The following is a 19,356-nucleotide window of genomic DNA, read 5'->3' as shown; positions in this document are numbered from 1 at the left end:
AGGGGACTCAGCGTCAGAGGAGTCTAGGAAGGGAGAGACCCCGACGGGCAGGCGAACCCAGAGGAGAAAAGAACAAAGGAGGAGGTGGAGCAAGGCTAGAGTCTTAAACTGGTGTCAGGGGGGAGGAGATTCAGATGGAGCTTCGGCGGTCTAAGGTTAGAGACGTAGCGTTGCACGCTGCGGCTGTGGAAGTGAAACCGAACTTCAATAAAGACTTTTATACTAAACAACGAAGCAGCGTTGGTCTTCTGTGAGCTGGGACCTCGGGCAGCGCTGACAAACACACACAAAAGAAAAAGCATATTAAAAAAGAAGAACAAACAAACATATAAAACATCTTACTATTAAAAATCCAATTTGATTTCCATTGTTAAGTGACTTCCTCGAATCCTCCCTGAGTTTCATTCAGTCTCATTGTAGCAATTTTCCAATATCCACTTTCTAATAAAATTAACTTATTCAAATTACTATCTTCCTTCCTTTCCATAGTTTCTCAATCCATAATATTATACGATTCAACATATTTTAATCCTAGGCCAGTTTGGTACTTGCAAGTATTTCAGCTTAGGTTGTATTATAATATAAATATTCTGAAATTTCTTCCAATCTTCATAACTTTTAACATTTTAATTGCCCCAAATTGTTCAAACCTACTCAAATTATTCAGTATCTTCTCAAACCAATCCTCCTCTTTCTCTCTGACTTTTCATTCTACATATCTTCACAGTTAGGTATTCTAAAATTATAATATTATTCAGTTTTTTCCTCCATTACGCAACTGTCGTTTGATTCTGCCCATAGCTGTCATCTTACAGATTTGAAAATAAGGGACCAGCAGCCTCAAAAATAAGGGAACAACAGCCAAAATAAGGGGTTTTGCTTAGCTTATGAAGAAATCCGGCACTGATGGAGCCAGGCTGCTTTGGCTGCCACTGACTGTGTTTTGTAGGGGGTTGGACTAGATGATGCTAAGGGTCTACAACTCCCACCAAAGAAGAGTGGCAGACAAAACTGATGAACGATGTCGAGATGGCAAAGCTTACAGGCAGAATTAGAAACTAGGAAGAGGACCTCTTTAATAAAGAATGGGGAAAGTTTATAATTTAGTTGAAAAGCTATTGTAAAGAGTTACCGTATTTTTCGCACCATGTTGTTGTTGTTGTTTAGTCGTGTCCGACTCTTCGTGACCCCATGGACCAGAGCACGCCAGGCCCTCCTGTCTTCCACTGCCTCCCGCAGCTTGGTCAAACTCATGTTCGTAGCTTCAAGAACACTGTCCCACCATCTCGTCCTCTGTCGCCCCCTTCTCCTTGTGCCCTCCATCTTTCCCAGCATCAGTGTCTTCTCCAGGGATTCTTCTCTTCTCATGAGGTGGCCAAAGTACTGGAGCCTCAGCTTCACGATCTGTCCTTCCAGTGAGCACTCAGGGCTGATTTCCTTAAGAATGGATGCATTTGATCTTCTTGCAGTCCATGTGACTCTCAAGAGTCTTCTCCAGCACCATAATTCAAAAGCATCAATTCTTCGGCGATCAGCCTTCTTTATGGTCCAGCTCTCACTTCCATACATCACTACTGGGAAAACCATGGCTTTAACTATACGGACCTTTGTTGGCAAGGTGACGTCTCTACTTCTCAAGATGCTGTCTAGGCCTGTCATTGCCCTTCTCCCAAGAAGCAGGCGTCTTTTAATTTCGTGGCTGCTGTCACCATCTGCAGTGATCATGGAGCCCAAGAAAGTAAAATCTCTCACTGCCTCCATTTCTTCCCCTTCTATTTGCCAGGAGGTGATGGGCCCAGTGGCCATGATCTTCGTTTTTTTGATGTTGAGCCTCAGACCATATTTTGCGCTCTCCTCTTTCACCCTCATTAAAAGGTTCTTTGATTCCTCCTTTCTGCCATCAAGGTTGTGTCATCTGCATATCTGAGGTTGTTGATTTCGCACCATAGGACACAGTTTTTCCGTCTTAAAAACTAAGGGGAAAAGTCTGTGCATCCTATGGAGCGAATGCAGGGGGGAGGCAATCAGGAAAAGCCCCCCAGAGCCACACACAAGCTTCGCGCGGCTCTTGCAGGCTTTTCCCCAGGAGGGAGAAGGGACTGACGCGGCCAGTCAGTCCCTTCTCCCTCCTCTAGAAAAGCCTTGCGCAATCTCTCCAGCCGCGGGAGGCTGTGCAAGGCTAAAGAAGCCAACTTTTTAAAAAATCTCTCTATCTCTACCTCTTTTTCTTTTTTCGTCCTTTCTCCACCCCCTTATTTTCCTCTGGATCAGTGTTTTTATCTAGATTAACAATTTAGTTTGAAGGGGGGGGATATTATAAAAATGGAAACTTTGCAGCTTTTATTTTAGTATACAATAAAAACAGATTAAACAAAACACAAGAGAAGGAACTAGCATAGAAGAAGAAGAGAAAAGGGAAAGAGGGAGGATACAAAGCCATTTACCAGAGGTAGATCTTAACCCTTGCCTCACCTGGGAGCTTCTCTGGGCAGGAATTCCCCCGGCTTAAGTGGGGAAGAGTGGCAGGTAGGGGGGTACCTACCTAGACACTGAAGCCACATGTCTCTCCAATGAAAATTGGGAGTGGGCATTGTGTGAAGTGGCTGTGGATCTCCTGCCGCAGAAGTGTAGGACTGTATAGAGTTGGGAGGGCCACCCGAGGGTCATCTAGCCCAGCCCCCTCACAATGCAGGAATCACAGCTAAAGAATGCCAGGCAGATGGTCCCCCAACTGCTGCTTAAAAGCCTCCAGTGGTGGAGACCCCAAACAACTTCCGAGGTCACAGAATTGCAGGGTTGGAAGGGAACCCCAGGAGTCATCTAGTCCAGCCCCGGTGGACAGCGGGCACGATCCTCCTGTTGTGCAAGGCTAAAGATGCTGCTCAAGGCTAAAGAGGAAGCGCGCAGCCTGTCCGTTGCTCTTTGGGGCTGGGTGGGGGATAATATTTTTCCCCTTGATTTCCCCCTCTAAAAACTAGGTGCGTCCTGTGGTCCGGTGCGTCCAATAGAGTGAAAAATATGGTACATACACTGGTAGGATTGACAGAAAACTTGTGGTAAAAATTTGAACTATGGATGGACAAATGATTTATAAAAATGGAGCTATGAAAGGGATGGAGAGGGGGAAATCACTACATTAAGATGCTGCACTGGTTGGAGGGGATGCTAAGCAGCATGTCGGGGCTGCCGTCGTCCTGGTGCGAGGAGTTCCATCGGCCCTTCCCAACCCGAGGGAGAGAGACTCTCGCCCATGCTGCCCACGTGCCCGGCATGAGGCGGTTGCAGCGCCACCGCGACCGCTGAAGCACCGCCCTTATGCGTCCCTCCCCATCCCCTCCACTTCCTCCTCCCTCAGGCCGCCTCCTCAGCCGCCGCCACCTCCAGCTTCCGCTGGCAGTTTCACAAGAGAGGGGCTGCCTGCCCACCCGTCGCCACCCGTCTCCTCACGACGCGCCCCTGAGGGGGAAAAGGGAGAGACGGAGACGCGGCAGCTCATGCACGCGCTCTCTCTCACGGCGGAGGACCCCGAGCCGCTGCTTCCCTCCCGAGCCAGGCGAGCATGAAACCCTGGAAATTTAAGGGACATCATCAATAAGGGAGGGGTGGGGGTGGTGCTGTGGGTTAAACCACAGAGCCTAGGACTTGCTGATCAGAAAGTTGGTGGTTCGAATCTCCGCGACAGGGTGAGCTCCCGCTGTTTGGTCCCAGCTCCTGTCAACCTAGCAGTTGCACAAAGTGCAAGTAGATAAATAGGTACCGCTCCAGCGGGAAGGCAAACGGCGTTTCCGTGTGCTGCTCTGGTTCACCAGAAGTGGCTTAGTCCTGCTGGCCGCATGACCCGGAAGCTGTAAAGCCAATAAAGCGAGATGGGTGCCGCAACCCCAGAGTCAGCCACAACTAGACCTAATGGTCAGGGGTCCCTTTACCTTTATCAATAAGGGACAGCAGTGGGACACGGCGCTGGGATAAGGGAGTTTCCCGCCAAATAAGGGACGGTTGACAGCTATGATTCTGCCACTGCCTCTGAGTATCTTCCCTTCCTGTCTTTGCCAGCAGGGCTTGGAGTGGGGCAGGGGACCCCTGCAGCCCACCCCGGTGCACCCTTGCTTCCTCCCCAAGCGGAGCTGCGGCGATGCTGCCGGCCGCCCGGCCGCTGAGATCTCCCTCTGGACGGTGGTGGCCGCCATGCAAGCGGTGGAGAGGAAAGTGGACGTCCATGCCGGGCGGCTGCTGGCGCTGGAGCGGAGGGCGGGTCTGGCCGAGAAGAAGCTTTCCGGGACGGAGAAAGCCATGGCGGAATTCAGCCACCACCTGGACGCGCTGGGGACCCTCATCCAGGAATACGGGCAGCTCCAGAGGAGGCTGGAGAACATGGAGAACCTGCTCAAGAACCGAAACTTCTGGATCCTTCGCCTGCCCCCAGGATCAAGGGGGGAAACCCCCAAGGTAAGCAGCGGGGATTCGCACAGAGGTAGATCTTTATCCAGGGAAAAGCTATGTATAGCCAGAGGCTTCTGCTGATATAATCATAATTTATTATTTGAACCCCGCCCATCTGGCTGGGTTTCCCCAGCCACCCTGGGCGGCTCCCATCCGAATACAGTCATACCTTGGGTTACAGACGCTTCAGGTTGCGTTTTTTTGGGTTACGGACTGCCGAATCCTGAAAGTACTGGAATGGCCTACTTCCAGGTTTTGGCGGTCGCGCATGCACAGAAGCGCTAAATCATGCTTTTTGCATGTGCAGAAGTGCCAAATCGCAACCTGCGCGTGCGCAGACAGGTAGCTGTGGGTTACGAACGCTGCGGGTTGTGATCGTGCATTCCACATGGATCATGTTCGCAACCCAAGCATCCACTGGTGGAATAAAATTGCCAGTGGTTATTGCCAAGTTATTACAGGGATAATATAATAATAATAATAATAATAATAATAATAATAATAATAATAATAATAAATATTTATACCCCGCCCATTCTGCTGAGTTTACCCAGCCACTCTGGGCAGCTCCCAACAGATTAAAATGAGAATAAAACATCAAATATTAAAAACTTCCGTAAACAGGGCTGCCTTCAGGTGTCTTCTAAAAGTCAGATAGTTGTTTATTTCCTTGACATCTGAAGGGAGGGTGTTCCACAGGGCAGGCGCCACCACCGAGAAGGCCCTCTGCCTGGTTCCCTGTAACTTTGCTTCTCGCAGCGAGGGAACCGCCAGAAGGCCCTCGGAGCTGGACCTCAGTGTTTCCTGCTGCGGGGAGTTCCCCAAGTAAGCAGTCCTTTGCTTTATTGGGTTAGCACGAGAGAGGCAGTGTGGTTCGAGTGAACTATTTAGTTTAATTAAGTCAACAAAATTGATGAACTGGATCCATTCTGCCCACCCTGCCTCAGAGGGGTTTTGTGGTGATCTGGTGAAGAGGGGGGAAGGCATGTACGACCCCTGATACGAATGCAAGAAAGGGGAGGTTTTGATGTTTCATGGTGTTTTCATATTTTGCTTGGAAGCCCCTCCCCCACGAGAGACCAGGGCAACCCAGTCTGATGGGCAGCATATAAATAAAATTGTTGTTGTGAAATAAATATTGTATTTCAAAGTAACGGTGTTGCCACAGATGTAATGAATACCCCCCCCCCATTTATTCATTCATTTAGAAGACATCTGAAGGCAGCCCTGTTTAGGGCAGCTTTTAATGTTTGAGGCATTACTGTATTTTAATATTTGGTTGGCAGGGGAAGCCCAGCGAGATGGGCGGGGTATAAATAAAATAATAATAATAATAATAATAATAATAATGATATTTGTTTTACATGCCCTCCCAGGTGCCGGTGACCTTCGACGAGGTCTCTGTTTGCTTCTCGGAGGACGAGTGGGGGAACCTGGACGAAGACCAGAGAGAGCTCTACAAGAACGTCATGAAGGGGAACTACGAATCTCTGGTCTCACTGGGTAAAGAGAACCCTAAAGCAGCAAAGCCGGTTGTCGTAAGATTCAGGGCAGGGAGAAAAAAAGAAATCCTTCTTCACGCAGCACCTAGTTAAACTGTGGAACTCCCTGTCACAGGAGTCAGAAATAGTCACCAGCTTGGGAGGGCTGTACAAGAGGATTTGACAAATTCTCTCTTTTAAAAATCATTTTTATTGATTTTCCAATAATAATAAAAATCCAATGAATATATCCAATCATAATACTTTAATTAAAATAAAAAACTAAAATAAAAAAGACCAAATTATATTTATTAATTTTTCGGAGCTCCCCACGGTCTGGATCTCTGAAGCAAATCTCCACATCTTAGTCCTGCTTCTCCTTGTTGTTTCTATATTTTCCACATCTCGTTTTAAACGCTTCATAATTCTTTGTCCCTGGGTCCACTATTCTCAGGCATGTCGAACATCATGTACTTTCATCCGTCAAATACAGCTTTGTTAATATATATTTTTCCAAAGCTGGGATTTGACAAATTCGCAGAGGAGGTGCAGGCTGTCGAGGGATCCTATCCATGATGGCTACGCTCTTCCTGCACGGCCGTAGGCAGACGTCCTTCTGAATATCAGTTGCTGGGAACCGCAGGAGGCGAGAGGGCTCTTGTGTTCGAATCCTGATTGCGGGTTTCCCACAGGCAGTGGCAGCAGAGCGGAGCCATTGTGGCTAGTAGCCAACACTAGCCCTTGCTTGGGTCACTGCAAATCCTCTGGATCCTGCCAGGTTTTTGTCGGTGAACATGAGGGCTAGAAACTTGATTTGAGAAGGAATCCATAACCCTTAGAAACCTTAGGGTGCCCCGTTCTCTCTGAGGACCGTCATGGGATAAGTACCGTATTTTTCGCTCCATAAGACGCACTTTTTTCCTCCTAAAAAGTAAGGGGAAATGTTTGTGCGTCTTATGGAGCGAATGTGTGGTCGGTTGCTGGCTCCCTTGCCCTTGTTGAATGTTCTGCAGACGGAGGCTGTTTATTTCCCCAGCGACATGGGACTGGCTGATTAGATTATCCGTCTGGAAACTGTAGAAACGGCTCCCTTTCCTTTCCTAAAGAAGCTGCAGAACTGTGAGTTGAACCCCATAAAAACAGGATTTTTCCCCCCTTTGCAAAGTAAGCTCAACAACTTTGAGCTGGTCCTCAAAAAACAGGGCTTTTCCCCTATGCAAAAGAAGCTGCACAACTGTGAGCTTACAGCCCAAAAAATAGGGCTTTCCCCCTTTCCTCCTCTAAAAACTAGGTGCGTCTTATGGTCAGGTGCGCCTTATGGAGCAAAAAATACAGTAATTCTTTGGTCTTGCCTTTCTTCCCTTCCTCCTCAGATTACGCCATTGCCAAGCCTGACCTGCTGACCCGGATCGAACGTGGGCAGGAGCAGGCAGCTGAGGACGAAGAGGCTCCTAGGAGCATTGGCCCAGGTGGGTTAAGAGAGTTGGGATTTCTTCCCTCCGTGAGCTGGGAAGGGGGAGAAATCATGGAACCAATTGATTAAACCCTTATTGGTAAATCTACCTGGAGGTTCTGAAGCTTCCTATCTCAACTATCTTCTTGAAGATAAGGCAAATGATATTGCCCTGGCTGTGGCAAAATTTCTTTTGGAGGTAATAAGAATTAGAAACCAATATGTTCTGGATAGTGGGATGCGGGTGGCGCTGTGGGTTAAACCACAGAGCCTAGGACTTGCCGATCAGAAGGTCAACGGTTCGACGGTGAGCTCCTGTTGTTCAGTCCCTGCTCCTGCCAACCTAGCAGTTCGAAAGCACGTCAAAGTGCAAGTAGATAAATAGGTACCGCTCCGGCGGGAAGGTAAATGGCGTTTCCGTGCGCTGCTCTGGTTCGCCAGAAGTGGCTCAGTCATGCTGGCCACATGACCCGGAAGCTGTACACCGGCTCCCTTGGCCAATAAAGCGAGATGAGTGCCGCAACCCCAGAGTCGGCCACGACTGGACCTAATGGTCAGGGGTCTCTTTACCTTTACCTTTATGCTCTGGATAAAATATAGTGTCTTTCTTGGAATGTTTGTATTCCTGCTGGATTTTGTTTTTGATTTTTTTAAAAATTCATTTTATTAAATTTTTCACTTTAACAATGCAATCAAATCACATTACGATACGATATCTTTATTGTCATTGTCCCATACAGAACAATGAAATTGAAAAATCTACATAAGACATTCAAAAACCCCTAAAAACTCTGAAACCCCATTTTAAAATACAATGTACTCCTATAGAGACTCCTTATACTGTGTTTAAAACCAGAATTGCATTTGGGTATTCCAATATATATACATATACATATACATTATACATATGCATATCAAATAATCTGAATATTCTGCCAAATTATAAATTTTTAATAGGAAATGCTCTCCCAGGGGGTGTTGCCTGGTGCCATCATTACATATCTTTAGGCTCCAGACAAAAACATTCCTTTTTCATCAGGTCATTGGCTTTTATTGTCTTTTTTTGTGTGTGGGGGATGTTTAATCTGTTTTCAAGCAGAATTGTAGTTTATATTCTTTTTTTAAAAAAAGTTGGCTCTTTTTGTTTTTCGTTTAAAACAGGCTTCCTCAAACTCGGCCCTCCAGGTGCTTTTGGCCTACAACTCCCATGATCCCTAGCCAGCAGGACCAGTGGTCAGGGATGCTGGGAATTGTAGTCTCAAAACATCTGGAGGGCCGAATAAGCCTGTTTTAAAATATTGTAAATTGCCTTGAGCAAAACAAAACAAAACAAAACGCGACGTATGGGGATGGGGAAATCAATTAATGCCCTTTTCCCCTCTTTGCATGCAGAATTCCCCGCACCCAGAAATGACACTGTCTCTCTTGTCCAGCGGGAAATTGTTCCTTCGATAGTGGGCGAGTGGGATTCGGGAGAAAGCGGGGCGCCCCCGGATGAAAGCCCAGGTGAGTTCCCAATGGGGGCCAGTGTGCCTCTGAAGAGGGGAATCCAGACCCACCTTGTCCCCTCTTGGCAAAATGTCCCTGTGGCTGATCAGCGTCCTGTGCAGGCTCAGCGCATCAGCTGGCTAGAGGCGGCAGGAGCAAATAGATGCTAATTAAAAATATGGACCGCAGCCATGTAAGACCTGGACAAAAAACATTGGCCAAGGAGTGCGGGAAAAAACTTTGATTAACTTGTATAGAATGCTATCGATGGCTACTAGCCAGGATCACTTTGCTCTGCCTCCACAGTCAGAGGTGGCATTGCATCTGAATCCAAGTGGTTGGAAACCGCAGGACAAGACGGGTCTTGTGTTCGAATCCTGCTTGCATCTGGTTGGCTACTGCGAGAACAGAACGCTGGACTAGGCAGGCCATAGGTTCTTACATTCTTTTGTTGCTGCAAAGTTGGGGGAAATGAATTCACCCCACACCCCGTCATCACCACCCCAGTAACAGCTGGAAAATTTGTTTTCCCAAACTCATTCCGCCTCTGATCTGGTTTCCCTCTCCCTACAGATGCCACCCTCTTTGCCCAGGTGCCCGCCAGGCCAGAGGTGAGGCCTGGGGACCTGGCGCAGTACAGCGCATTGCCAGAGGCCTTGGACCAGGCTGTCTTCCACTTCCCCGAGGAGGGCCTGGCGTGCGTGGATGGGCAGACTTCCGGTGGCAGCCTGGAGGAGCCAGCAGCGTGCGGGAGCGACTTTGCGGACTTCACCACCATCATCGTGCCCGAGGGGGCCCTCCCCGGCGAGGCCCCGTACGTCTGCGCCGACTGCGGGAAGAGCTTCCTGTACGAGGAGCAGCGCGCCCTACACCAGCGGACGCACCCTCGAGCCTCCCCTGAAGGGAGCCCCGCCTCGAGCCTGCGGCCGGGGGGCGAGGCGTACCCCTGCCCCGAGTGCGGGCGCTGCTTCCCTCACCAGGCGAGCCTCAGCAAACACCGGCTGTGGCACTCGGGCGAGCAGCCCCACACGTGTTCCGAGTGCAACAAAAGCTTCCGTCTGAAGATCAATCTCCGTCTGCACCAGCGGAGCCACGCGGCGGCCGCGGCGGGCCTGGCGGCGAAGGCAGGCTCCTACATCTGCGGCGAGTGCGGGCGTAGCTTCAACCACCACTCCAACTTCCTGCGCCACCAGATGATCCACACGGGCGAGCGGCCGTACGCCTGCGGTGAGTGTGGGAAAACCTTCATCCGCAAGGAGCACCTCGCCACCCACGGGCGGCTGCACACCGGCGAGCGGCCGTACCAGTGCCCGCTCTGCCAGAAGAGCTTCACCCGCAAGCAGCACCTCGTCGGACACCAGCGGCTCCACGAAGGCGGAGATCCCTGGCTGGACAGCCATTCGGGACAGAGGCCTCTCCGGAGCCAGTGGGGCCGGGCGAAGACACGGGCGGAGGCCGGCGGTGCCCCCCGCCTCAGGCAGGAGCGGTTCCCCCCTTAAACACTCGCTTTGGGCACTGCCAGGGCACCCAGTGCCGGGACTTTGTGGGATGCAGGCTGGGGAAGCCGTTGTGGACTGAACCGTTGTGGTTGCCAGAAGTGGAGACGGAAAACGAAGGCTGCGGCTCGGAGAGGTTTCTGATTTTTGTTTCTTCAAAAGGGGGGAAAGAGAGATTTCTGCCGACTTTCTCGATGTTGGCTGAGGCCGAGAAAACGAAACTGGTCCTCCTTGTTTCATTTGCTAAGTCTTGGTGGTAAAGTGTCGTTCCCCAACCCGCTTGACGGCTGTCTTGGTGTCTTGCTTCAAACAATTCCTTACAGGGTTGGCGCTTTCAGCACCGTGCCTTTTCTAAAAAAGTTTTGTGGGCCTCGGTTCTGAACCCTCGGTCTTTCTCCCAACTCTGCAGCTGCAAAGGGGGCTGGGGAGAGCTTCGTTAACGACGAACCCCAAAATCTGGGATCGCCTCAAAATTGGCGCCAAAGCTTTGCGATCGTTCCGCAGCAAAAACGTCAAGCCATGGGTTCGAGTCCTACCCTCCAGAGCAGGAGAAGACAAGCTTGCTCCCTCTTCCGTAGCAGTTCGTAGTTAACGAATCTGCCAGGGAGGTTTGTTTCATTGTGGTGGGTGGGTGGGTGGAAGCAATGCCCCACTTTTAATTTAATTTTTAAATTCGTAATGGCTAGCAGCTTGAGACAATAAAACGTAACACAGGTTGTTGCTCAGCGGTAGAGCTTCTGCTTTCGTTGCGGAAGGTCCCAGGTTGAGTCTGCGGTGGATTCGCCAGGTTTATTTACAAAGGACCCCATCTGAATCCTTGGATTGCTGCTGTTGGTCAGTGTGGAGCCCCGTTCGCATCCAGAAGCAAATGCAACCCGCACCCGCGCGTCTGTGTGTGCGCGGGTTGCGATTCACCGCTTCTGTGCATGCGCATGACGTCATTTTGACTGCGCATGCGCAAGCAGTGAAAGCTGGAAGTAACACGCTCCGTCACTTCCGGATCGCCACAGCGCGCAACCCGAAAATACTTATCCCGAAGCTACTTCAACCCAAGGTATGACTGTATCAGGCAGCTGCCCATGTTTCTGACAAATTATTTTTAAAAGCGATTTATGAAATACGAAAACAACAAGCCACTTTCAAAGCTATTAGCAGTAAGGCTTCAAAAACCCAATTAGGTAGTACCATAATGGCCTGAATATAAGCCCCCCAGCTGATTTCAGCAACATATGGTAGAAAGTCGCGAATGTAAACCGCTCTTAAACTTTTCAGGGTCCGAAATTGGAAAAAAGGTGTGGCTTATATTCGGGCCACCCCACCCCTCTGTGCTGTGCAGCTCAGGGCTGCCCCTGGTGCTGAAGGGGACAATTTATAGCTTGAGGCAAACAGCAAAAAGCTCCAAAAAACTTGACAAGGAAACTTCAGAACCGTTGCTCTTCCCACATGGTGTTGGCTTTGTGAGAGTTGTTGTTGTTTAGTCGTTTAGTCGTGTCCGCCTCTTTGTGACCCCCTGGACCAGAGCACGCCAGGCACTCCCATCTTCCACTGCCTCCCGCAGTTTGGTCGAACTCATGTTGGTAGCTTCAAGAACACTGTCCAACCATCTCATCCTCTGTCATCCCCTTCTCCTTGTGCCCTCCATCTTTCCCAACATCAGGGTCTTTTCCAGGGAGTCTTCTCTTCTCATGAGGTGGCCAAAGTCTTGGAGCCTCAGCTTCACAATCTGTCCTTCCAGTGACCACTCAGGGCTGATTTCCTTCAGAATGGATGCGTTTGATCTTCTTGCAGTCCATGGGACTCTCAAGAGTCTCCTCCAGCACCAGAATTCAAAAGCATCAACTCTTCGGCCATCAGCCTTCTTGATGGTCCAGCTCTCACTTCCATACATCACTACTGGGAAAACCAGAGCTTGAACTATACGGACCTTTGTTGGTAAGGTGATGTCTCTGCTTTTTAAGATGCTGTCTAGGTTTGCCATCGCCTTTCTCCCAAGGAGCAGGCGTCTTTTAATTTCGTGGCTGCTGTCACCATCTGCAGTGATCATGGAGCCCAAGAAAGTAAAATCTCTCACTGCCTCCATTTCTTCCCCTTCTATTTGCCAGGAGGTGATGGGACCAGTGGCCATGATCTTCGTTTTTTTGATGTTGAGCTTCAGACCATATTTTGCGCTCTCCTCTTTCACCCTCATTAAAAGGTTCTTTAATTCCTCCTCACTTTCTGCCATCAAGGTTGTGTCATCTGCAGATCTGAGGTTGTTGATATTTCTTCCGGCAATCTTAATTCCGGCTTCGGATTCATCCAGCCCAGCCTTTCGCATGATGAATTCTGCATATAAGTTAAATAAGCAGGGAGACAATATACAGCCTTGTCGTACTCCTTTCTCAATACAGTAGTAGTTATTTATATTACTACTATTTTTATTTATTAAATTATTATACTGCCCTATCTATACCTGTAGATCTCAGGGTGGTTCACAACATAAAATTACAATATATAAAAACCCCCAGAAAGAAAACAGAAAATAAGAAAAGGAAAAAAAACAATAACCCCCCCTTCACTTCCACAACACTTTAAAAAGGAAAGTTATATGTGTGCATGAGAGTGGGTGTGAACAGGCAGTCCAACAACCATTATATGTTGAGGATGCAATGCCCTTAAGTGTTATTTGAGCTATTCCTGTGCCTGGCAGAAGCAGAATAAATCCTACAAACGGTGTAGATCTTACAATACAACAAAACGACAAGACTGCTGTCACGCTGCAGTTCCCTTAGTCACCAATAGGTGGCAGCACCAACTCCAGCATAGCAGAATGGCAGGTAGGTGAGTGAGCGAGCAAGTTTGCGGGCAGCCTAGGCAACCTGTTTAAAGGAGGGTGGGATCCACTTCGGGGAGTAATGGGGCAAAACTGCGAAGGGAGCAGGAGGGGAGGTTTGGGCGAGCTGGGAGGGGATGGGTGAGGGGGTGGATAAAGAGTGGGGGAACGGGGGTTGGCAAAGGGATTGGTGGGGTTGGCGGGCAGGGGGCAGAAGCCCCTAAAGGTAAAGGTACCCCTGACCATTACGTCCAGTCGCAGACGACTCGGGTTGTGGCACTCATCTCGCTTTACTGGCAGAGGAAGCCGGCGTACAGCTTCTGGGTCACGTGGCCAGCATGACTAAGCCTCTTCTGGCGAACCAGAGCAGCGCACAGAAATGCCGTTTACCTTCCCGCCGGAGCAGTACCTATTTATCTACTTGCACTGGTGTGATTTCAAACTGCTGGGTTGGCAGGAGCTGGGACCGAACAACAGGAGCTCACCCCATCGCGGGGATTTGAACCGCCGACCTTCTGATCAGCAAGCCCTAGGCTGTGTTGTTTAGACCACAGCGCCACCCGCGTCCCTAGCACACGGCTGTTTGACTGACTTAATACATGTGCGTTTGTCTGCATAATTTAGCTGCCTTGCAGTGGATTGGACCAGATGAACTTGGGGGTCCCTTCCAAGTCCGCAGTGGTGAACTCTGCTCTGTTTGATGCAGAATCCGGCTCGCTTCGCCCCAGTTAGACCTTGGGCTCTCTCCTTAACGCCCTGCAGAATCCTAGACGCTTGTCACCCCGTTTGTTGTGGGCGGCTGAGCTCATCTCAGAATAAACAGCTCTTTTGTGAGAACGGCCTTCCTCCCAGGGACTTTCCAGCTGACTCAATGACATCCTTGTTCAATAAGAGGAGGAGACTCAGTTGGGGTGCGGGGGATGCCTTAAGTGCCACCCACAAACCCTTCTGGCCCCGGCAAGGGCAGGGAGATGCCTCTCTCTGGATACGGCCCACCCCGCTTGCTGGTGTTTCAAACAATAACACATGCAAAACTCCACATTGCTTCAAAAACTAATTAAAATTATTTAGTTCCATTAATCCATTAAGTATACCTAAAGGAGCGTCTCCACCCCCATCGTTCTGCCCGGACGCTGAGGTCCAGCGCCGAGGGCCTTCTGGCGGTTCCCGCACTGTGAGAAGCAAAGCTACAGGAAACCAGGCAGAGGGCCTTCTCGGTGGTGGCGCTTGCCCTGTGGAACGCCCTCCCACCGGATGTCAAGGAAATAAACAACTACAGTGGTGCCTCGCAAGACGAAATTAATTCGTTCCGCGAGTCTTTTCGTCTTGCGAGGTTTTTCGTCTTGTGAAGCACTGTCAGTCGCAACTGCACCTCTTCAAGCGGTTTTAAGAAAAAGGAAACGTTTTCGTCTTGCGAAGCAAGCCCATAGGGAAAACCGTCATTCGAAGCAACTCAAAAAACAAAAAACTCTTTCGTCTTGCGAGTTTTTCGTCTTCTGAGGCATTCGTCTTGCGAGGTACCACTGTATCTGACTTTTAGAAGACATCTGAAGGCAGCCCTGTTTAGGGAAGCTTTTACTGTTTGATGCATTACGGTATTTTAATATTGTGTTGGAAGCCGCCCAGAGTGGCTGGGGAAACCCAGATGGGCGGGGTATAAATTATTATTATTATTATTATTCCCACAAAATGGATGACTTCAGTCCAGTGGTTATCAGCTACCCAAAGTCTGATTCACCCCTCAAGTGCCCCCCCTTCGCAGAATTGGAAGGGGTCCCCAAGGGTCATCTAGTCCAGCCCCCTGCAATGCAGGAATCTCAGCTAAAGCATCCATGACAGGTAGGTCACTCAACCTCTGCTGAAAAGTCTCCAAGGAAGAAGAGCCCATCACCTCCCTAGGGAGTCCGTTCCACTGTTGAACAGCTACTGACAGCAAGTTCTTTCTGATGTTGTGTCTGAATCTCCTTTCTTGTAACTGGAAGCCATGGGTTCGAGTCCCACCCTCCAGAGCTGGAGAAGACACGCATGCTCCCTCTTCCATACACAGCCTGTCAGATATTTGAAGATGGTTGCCACATCTCCTCTCAAGTCTCCTCTTTTCCAGGCTAAACATACCCAGCTCCTTCAACTGCTCCTCATCAGGCTCGGTTTCCAGACCATTAATCATGGGTAGGCAAACGAAGGCCCGGGGGCTGGATCCGGCCCAATCGCCTTCTAAATCTGGCCCACGGACAGTCCAGGAATCAGCATGTTTTTACATGAGTAGAATGTGTCCTTTTATTTGAAATGCATCTCTGGGTTATTTGTGGGGCATAGGAATTCGTTCATTTCCCCCTTAAAAAAATATAGTCCGGCCCCCCACAAGGTCTGAGGGACAGTGGACCGGCCCTCTGCTGAAAAAGTTTGCTGACCCCTGCCCTTGATCATCTCAGTCACCTTCCTCTGCACACCTTCCAGCTTGTCAACATCCTTCGTAAAATGTGGTACCCAGAACTGGACACAGGACTCCAGGTGTGACCTGACCAAGGCAGAATAGTCCCTTGATCTGAACATTATACTCCTGTTGATGCAGCCTGGAATAGCATTTGCTTTTTTTGCCGCTGCATCACACTGTGGACTCGGAAAACACAGGCAGTAAAAAGTGGCTTAGTTACAGTGGTTTAAGTTCCTAAACCACTGGCAAAGGAACACAATAATATGTCTGAAGAGCCAGAGGCAACCAGCTCAGACGCCTTTACACGCTGGCTGAGCATCTCGGATAGACTGAGGAGTGTCAGGATCAAGTCCCTTTGTATCCGAGAATCGGTCCCAGTCGCTGTTCAAGGGGGCTGGAGCTTGTGGCGTACCCAATTTTTGTGCCCTGTAAGTTCAAGGTCTCCTGTCTATAATTTATGTTATCTTATATTGTTAATATTATTACAATAATATAAGAAATGATATTAAGATGCACTGTTATATATAAACTATGCAATTATAAATGATATTATTATCATTATATGCTTACTTGTATAAGCATTATATCCTTACCTTTTCCCGTGAAAGGAACGCAAGGAGGCTTGCAGATAGAATGGGAACTGCTAAAAACATAGGGGGGAAATCGTTGAAAAACAACTAGACATTAATAGAATTTGAACTATATATATTTATGAATGTAAAAGATATATAAAAAACATACCTATAGTTACAATAAAAACAGCATGGCACCAGACCTTACATTAAAAGCGGTTAAATTACACACAGATTATATTATATATTATATCTAGGAAAAACATAGAAAAGTTATTAAACACAGAATTAAAACACTATCATATATACATACATTATTTATACACACACACACACACAGTGGTACCTCGGGTTAAGTACTTAATTTGTTCTGGAGGTCCATACTTAACCTGAAACTGTTCTTAACCTGAAACACCACTTTAGCCAATGGGGCCTCCTGCTGCTGCAGCGCCGCCAGAGCACAATTTCTGTTCTCATCCTGAAGCAAAGTTCTTAACCTGAAGCACTATTTCTGGGTTAGCGGAGTCTGTAATCTGAAGCGGATGTAACCCGAGGTACCACTGTATATGAGAATGAACAACAATAAAAATATTGCAGTGCATGCCTTTTCCTTAAAAACAGTCTGTTCCTAAAAGCCTGTTGGAATAAGGTCTTTGTCTGCTGTTGGAAGGACATGGAGGGAGGCAGTCTGGTTTCTTGTGGCAGGGAGTTCCAAAGTTGTCTTGGAGCAGCCACCACAGAGAGATTTCAGATCTTGGGTAGGTTTGTATGAGACTTCTTTCAGACAGCCTGGACCTAAGCTGTATAGGGTTTTATAAGTGGGATTCCCGCATTGAAGGGGTTGGACTAGATGACCCTGGAGTTCCCTACACATTCTGTGCTTATTGGAACAATAACAGCGACGTGTTCCCCCTCCACCCTGTAGGGGTCGCTGCGCCGAAAAGAGCCTCCCGGCTTCTCTTGCGCAATCGACTCTGGTCACGCGGAAATTCGCTCAGCCCCAAGAGGGTGGGTCAAGGACTCCGCGGGGGTAGAAGCTGCACTTCCGGCTTTCAGTTGACCCTGAGTGTATGTGTATGGGGTGGGGGGCTAAACGAAGTAAATCAAGACTTAAGAGGGGGCAGCCATAGATGGAGTGGGGTGGAGACGAGCATCTTGAGTCCCTTTTCTTTGGGGAACAGAACCTGGAGCCGGGATTACATGGGGCAAATAAAGATGTATAATTTATTATTATTATTATTATTATTATTATTATTATTATTATTATATTTGAATACCACTCTTCATCCGTAGCACCATAACATATGGGAGGCGCCTTCAGGGAGCCTGAAACACAGATGTTGCCGCGCACTTAATGATACAAATAAATAAACGCAACTACAATTTCCCCAAGGCTGCAGCTCTGTAGCACCCCTTATTTATTACATTTGTAAGATTGCCGGAAGAAATATCAACAACCTCAGATCTGCAGATGACACAACGTTGATGGCAGAAAGTGAGGAGGAATTAAAGAACCTTTTAATGAGGGTGAAAGAGGAGCGCGCAAAATATGGTCTGAAGCTCAACATCAAAAAAACGAAGATCATGGCCACTGGTCCCATCACCTCCTGGCAAATAGAAGGGGAAGAAATGGAGGCAGTGAGAGATTTTACTTTCTGGGGCTCCATGATCACTGCAGATGGTGACAGCAGCCACGAAATTAAAAGACACCTGCTTCTTGGGAGAAAAGCAATGACAAACCTAGACAGCATCTTAAAAAGCAGAGACATCACCTTGCCAACAAAGGTCCGTATAGTTAAAGCCATGGTTTTCCCAGTAGTGATGTATGGAAGTGAGAGCTGGACCATAAAGAAGGCTGATCGCCGAAGAATTGATGCTTTTGAATTATGGGGCTGGAGGAGACTCTTGAGAGTCCCATGGACTGCAAGAAGATCAAACCTATCCATTCTGAAGGAAATCAGCCCTGAGTGCTCACTGGAAGGACAGATCGTGAAGCTGAGGCTCCAAGACTTTGGCCACCTCAGGAGAAGAGAAGACTCCCTGGAAAAGACCCTGATGTTGGGAAAGATGGAGGGCACAAGGAGAAGGGGACGACAGAGGACGAGATGGTGGGACAGTGTCCTCGAATCTACCAGCATGAGTTTGACCAAACTGCGGGAGGCAGTGGAAGACAGGAGGGCCTGGTGTGCTCTGGTCCAGGGGGTCACAAAGAGTCGGACACGACTAAACAACTAAACAACAACATGCCACTTTTTCTTCCAAGGTGCTGAAGATGGTTCACGTGGTTCTCCTGCTCCTCCCTGTTTTATCATCGCACTAACCCTGTGAGGTGGGCCAGGCTGAAAGAAGGCAGTGACTGGCCCCCCAGCCCAGGGAGCTGATGCAGGATTCAAACCCACTTCTCACCACTCTGCCCCACTGGAAGGCATGCATGCAAGCCCTCCAAGCAAGCCTGGGGGTGCCCCTCCTCCCCAAAACTTGCAGGAGTCTCCAGAGGTAGTGCAATGGTCAGTGTCAGACTGGGACACTGGGAGAGACCCGGGTTTGAATCGCACCCACCCCAGCACTAGGCTCACTGGGTGCGTGGCCTTGCGGGGGGGTGGGAAGCAATCTCAGTGGCTTCTCTCAGCCTTAACCTAACTTACAGGGTTGTTGTTAGCGAGGGTAGAATGAAGAAACCGAGGAGGAGGAGGAGGAGGAGAAGAGGACCATGCCCCACAACACCTTTTGAGCTCCTTGGAGAAATAAGGGTGGGATATGAATGCAGCAAGCAAGCAGGAAATAAATAAATAAAATTGGCACGGCCGGCGGCATATAAATGCAATCAATAAATAAAAATGTAAAAAGGCAGAAAACCCGCCTTAGATCTGCTGGACGCAGCCGATAGGTGTAAATGAAATAATAATAATTATTATTATTAATAATAATAATAATAAATAAATAAATAAATAAATAAAACCATTGCAAGAAATAAAAAATCAGCACGGCTGCCTTAGATCTGCTGGCCGCAGCCAATGGATGTAAATGAAATTATTATTATTATTAATAATAATATAAATATAAATATAAATAAATAAATAAATAAAACCACGTGCAAGAAATAAAAAATCAGCCCGGACGCCTTAGATTTGCTGGATGCACCTGCCTGGGGCTATTCATTCCGTTAATTTAATGTCATGA

General features: G+C 48.5%; 1 protein-coding gene across 1 annotated transcript in view; it reads left to right on the top strand.

Annotated features, from left to right (window-relative positions):
* LOC128398367 (zinc finger protein 282-like) overlaps positions 1 to 10,495 on the top strand; it is a 34,101-nt gene extending 23,606 nt beyond the window's left edge. The window contains exons 8-12 of the mRNA XM_053359374.1: positions 4,057 to 4,446; positions 5,817 to 5,943; positions 7,295 to 7,390; positions 8,767 to 8,880; positions 9,436 to 10,495. Coding sequence (XP_053215349.1) covers positions 4,057 to 4,446; positions 5,817 to 5,943; positions 7,295 to 7,390; positions 8,767 to 8,880; positions 9,436 to 10,361 — 1,653 coding nt within the window. The 3' untranslated portion in view covers positions 10,362 to 10,495. The remainder of the gene's footprint in view (positions 1 to 4,056; positions 4,447 to 5,816; positions 5,944 to 7,294; positions 7,391 to 8,766; positions 8,881 to 9,435) is intronic.
* The last annotated feature ends 8,861 nt before the right edge of the window (positions 10,496 to 19,356 follow it).

The sequence above is a fragment of the Podarcis raffonei genome, chromosome 12 (genome assembly GCF_027172205.1).
Source record: "Podarcis raffonei isolate rPodRaf1 chromosome 12, rPodRaf1.pri, whole genome shotgun sequence".
In the NCBI taxonomy this organism is placed as follows: Eukaryota; Metazoa; Chordata; class Lepidosauria; order Squamata; family Lacertidae; genus Podarcis; species Podarcis raffonei.
This window is presented reverse-complemented; position numbering and strand designations above follow the sequence as displayed.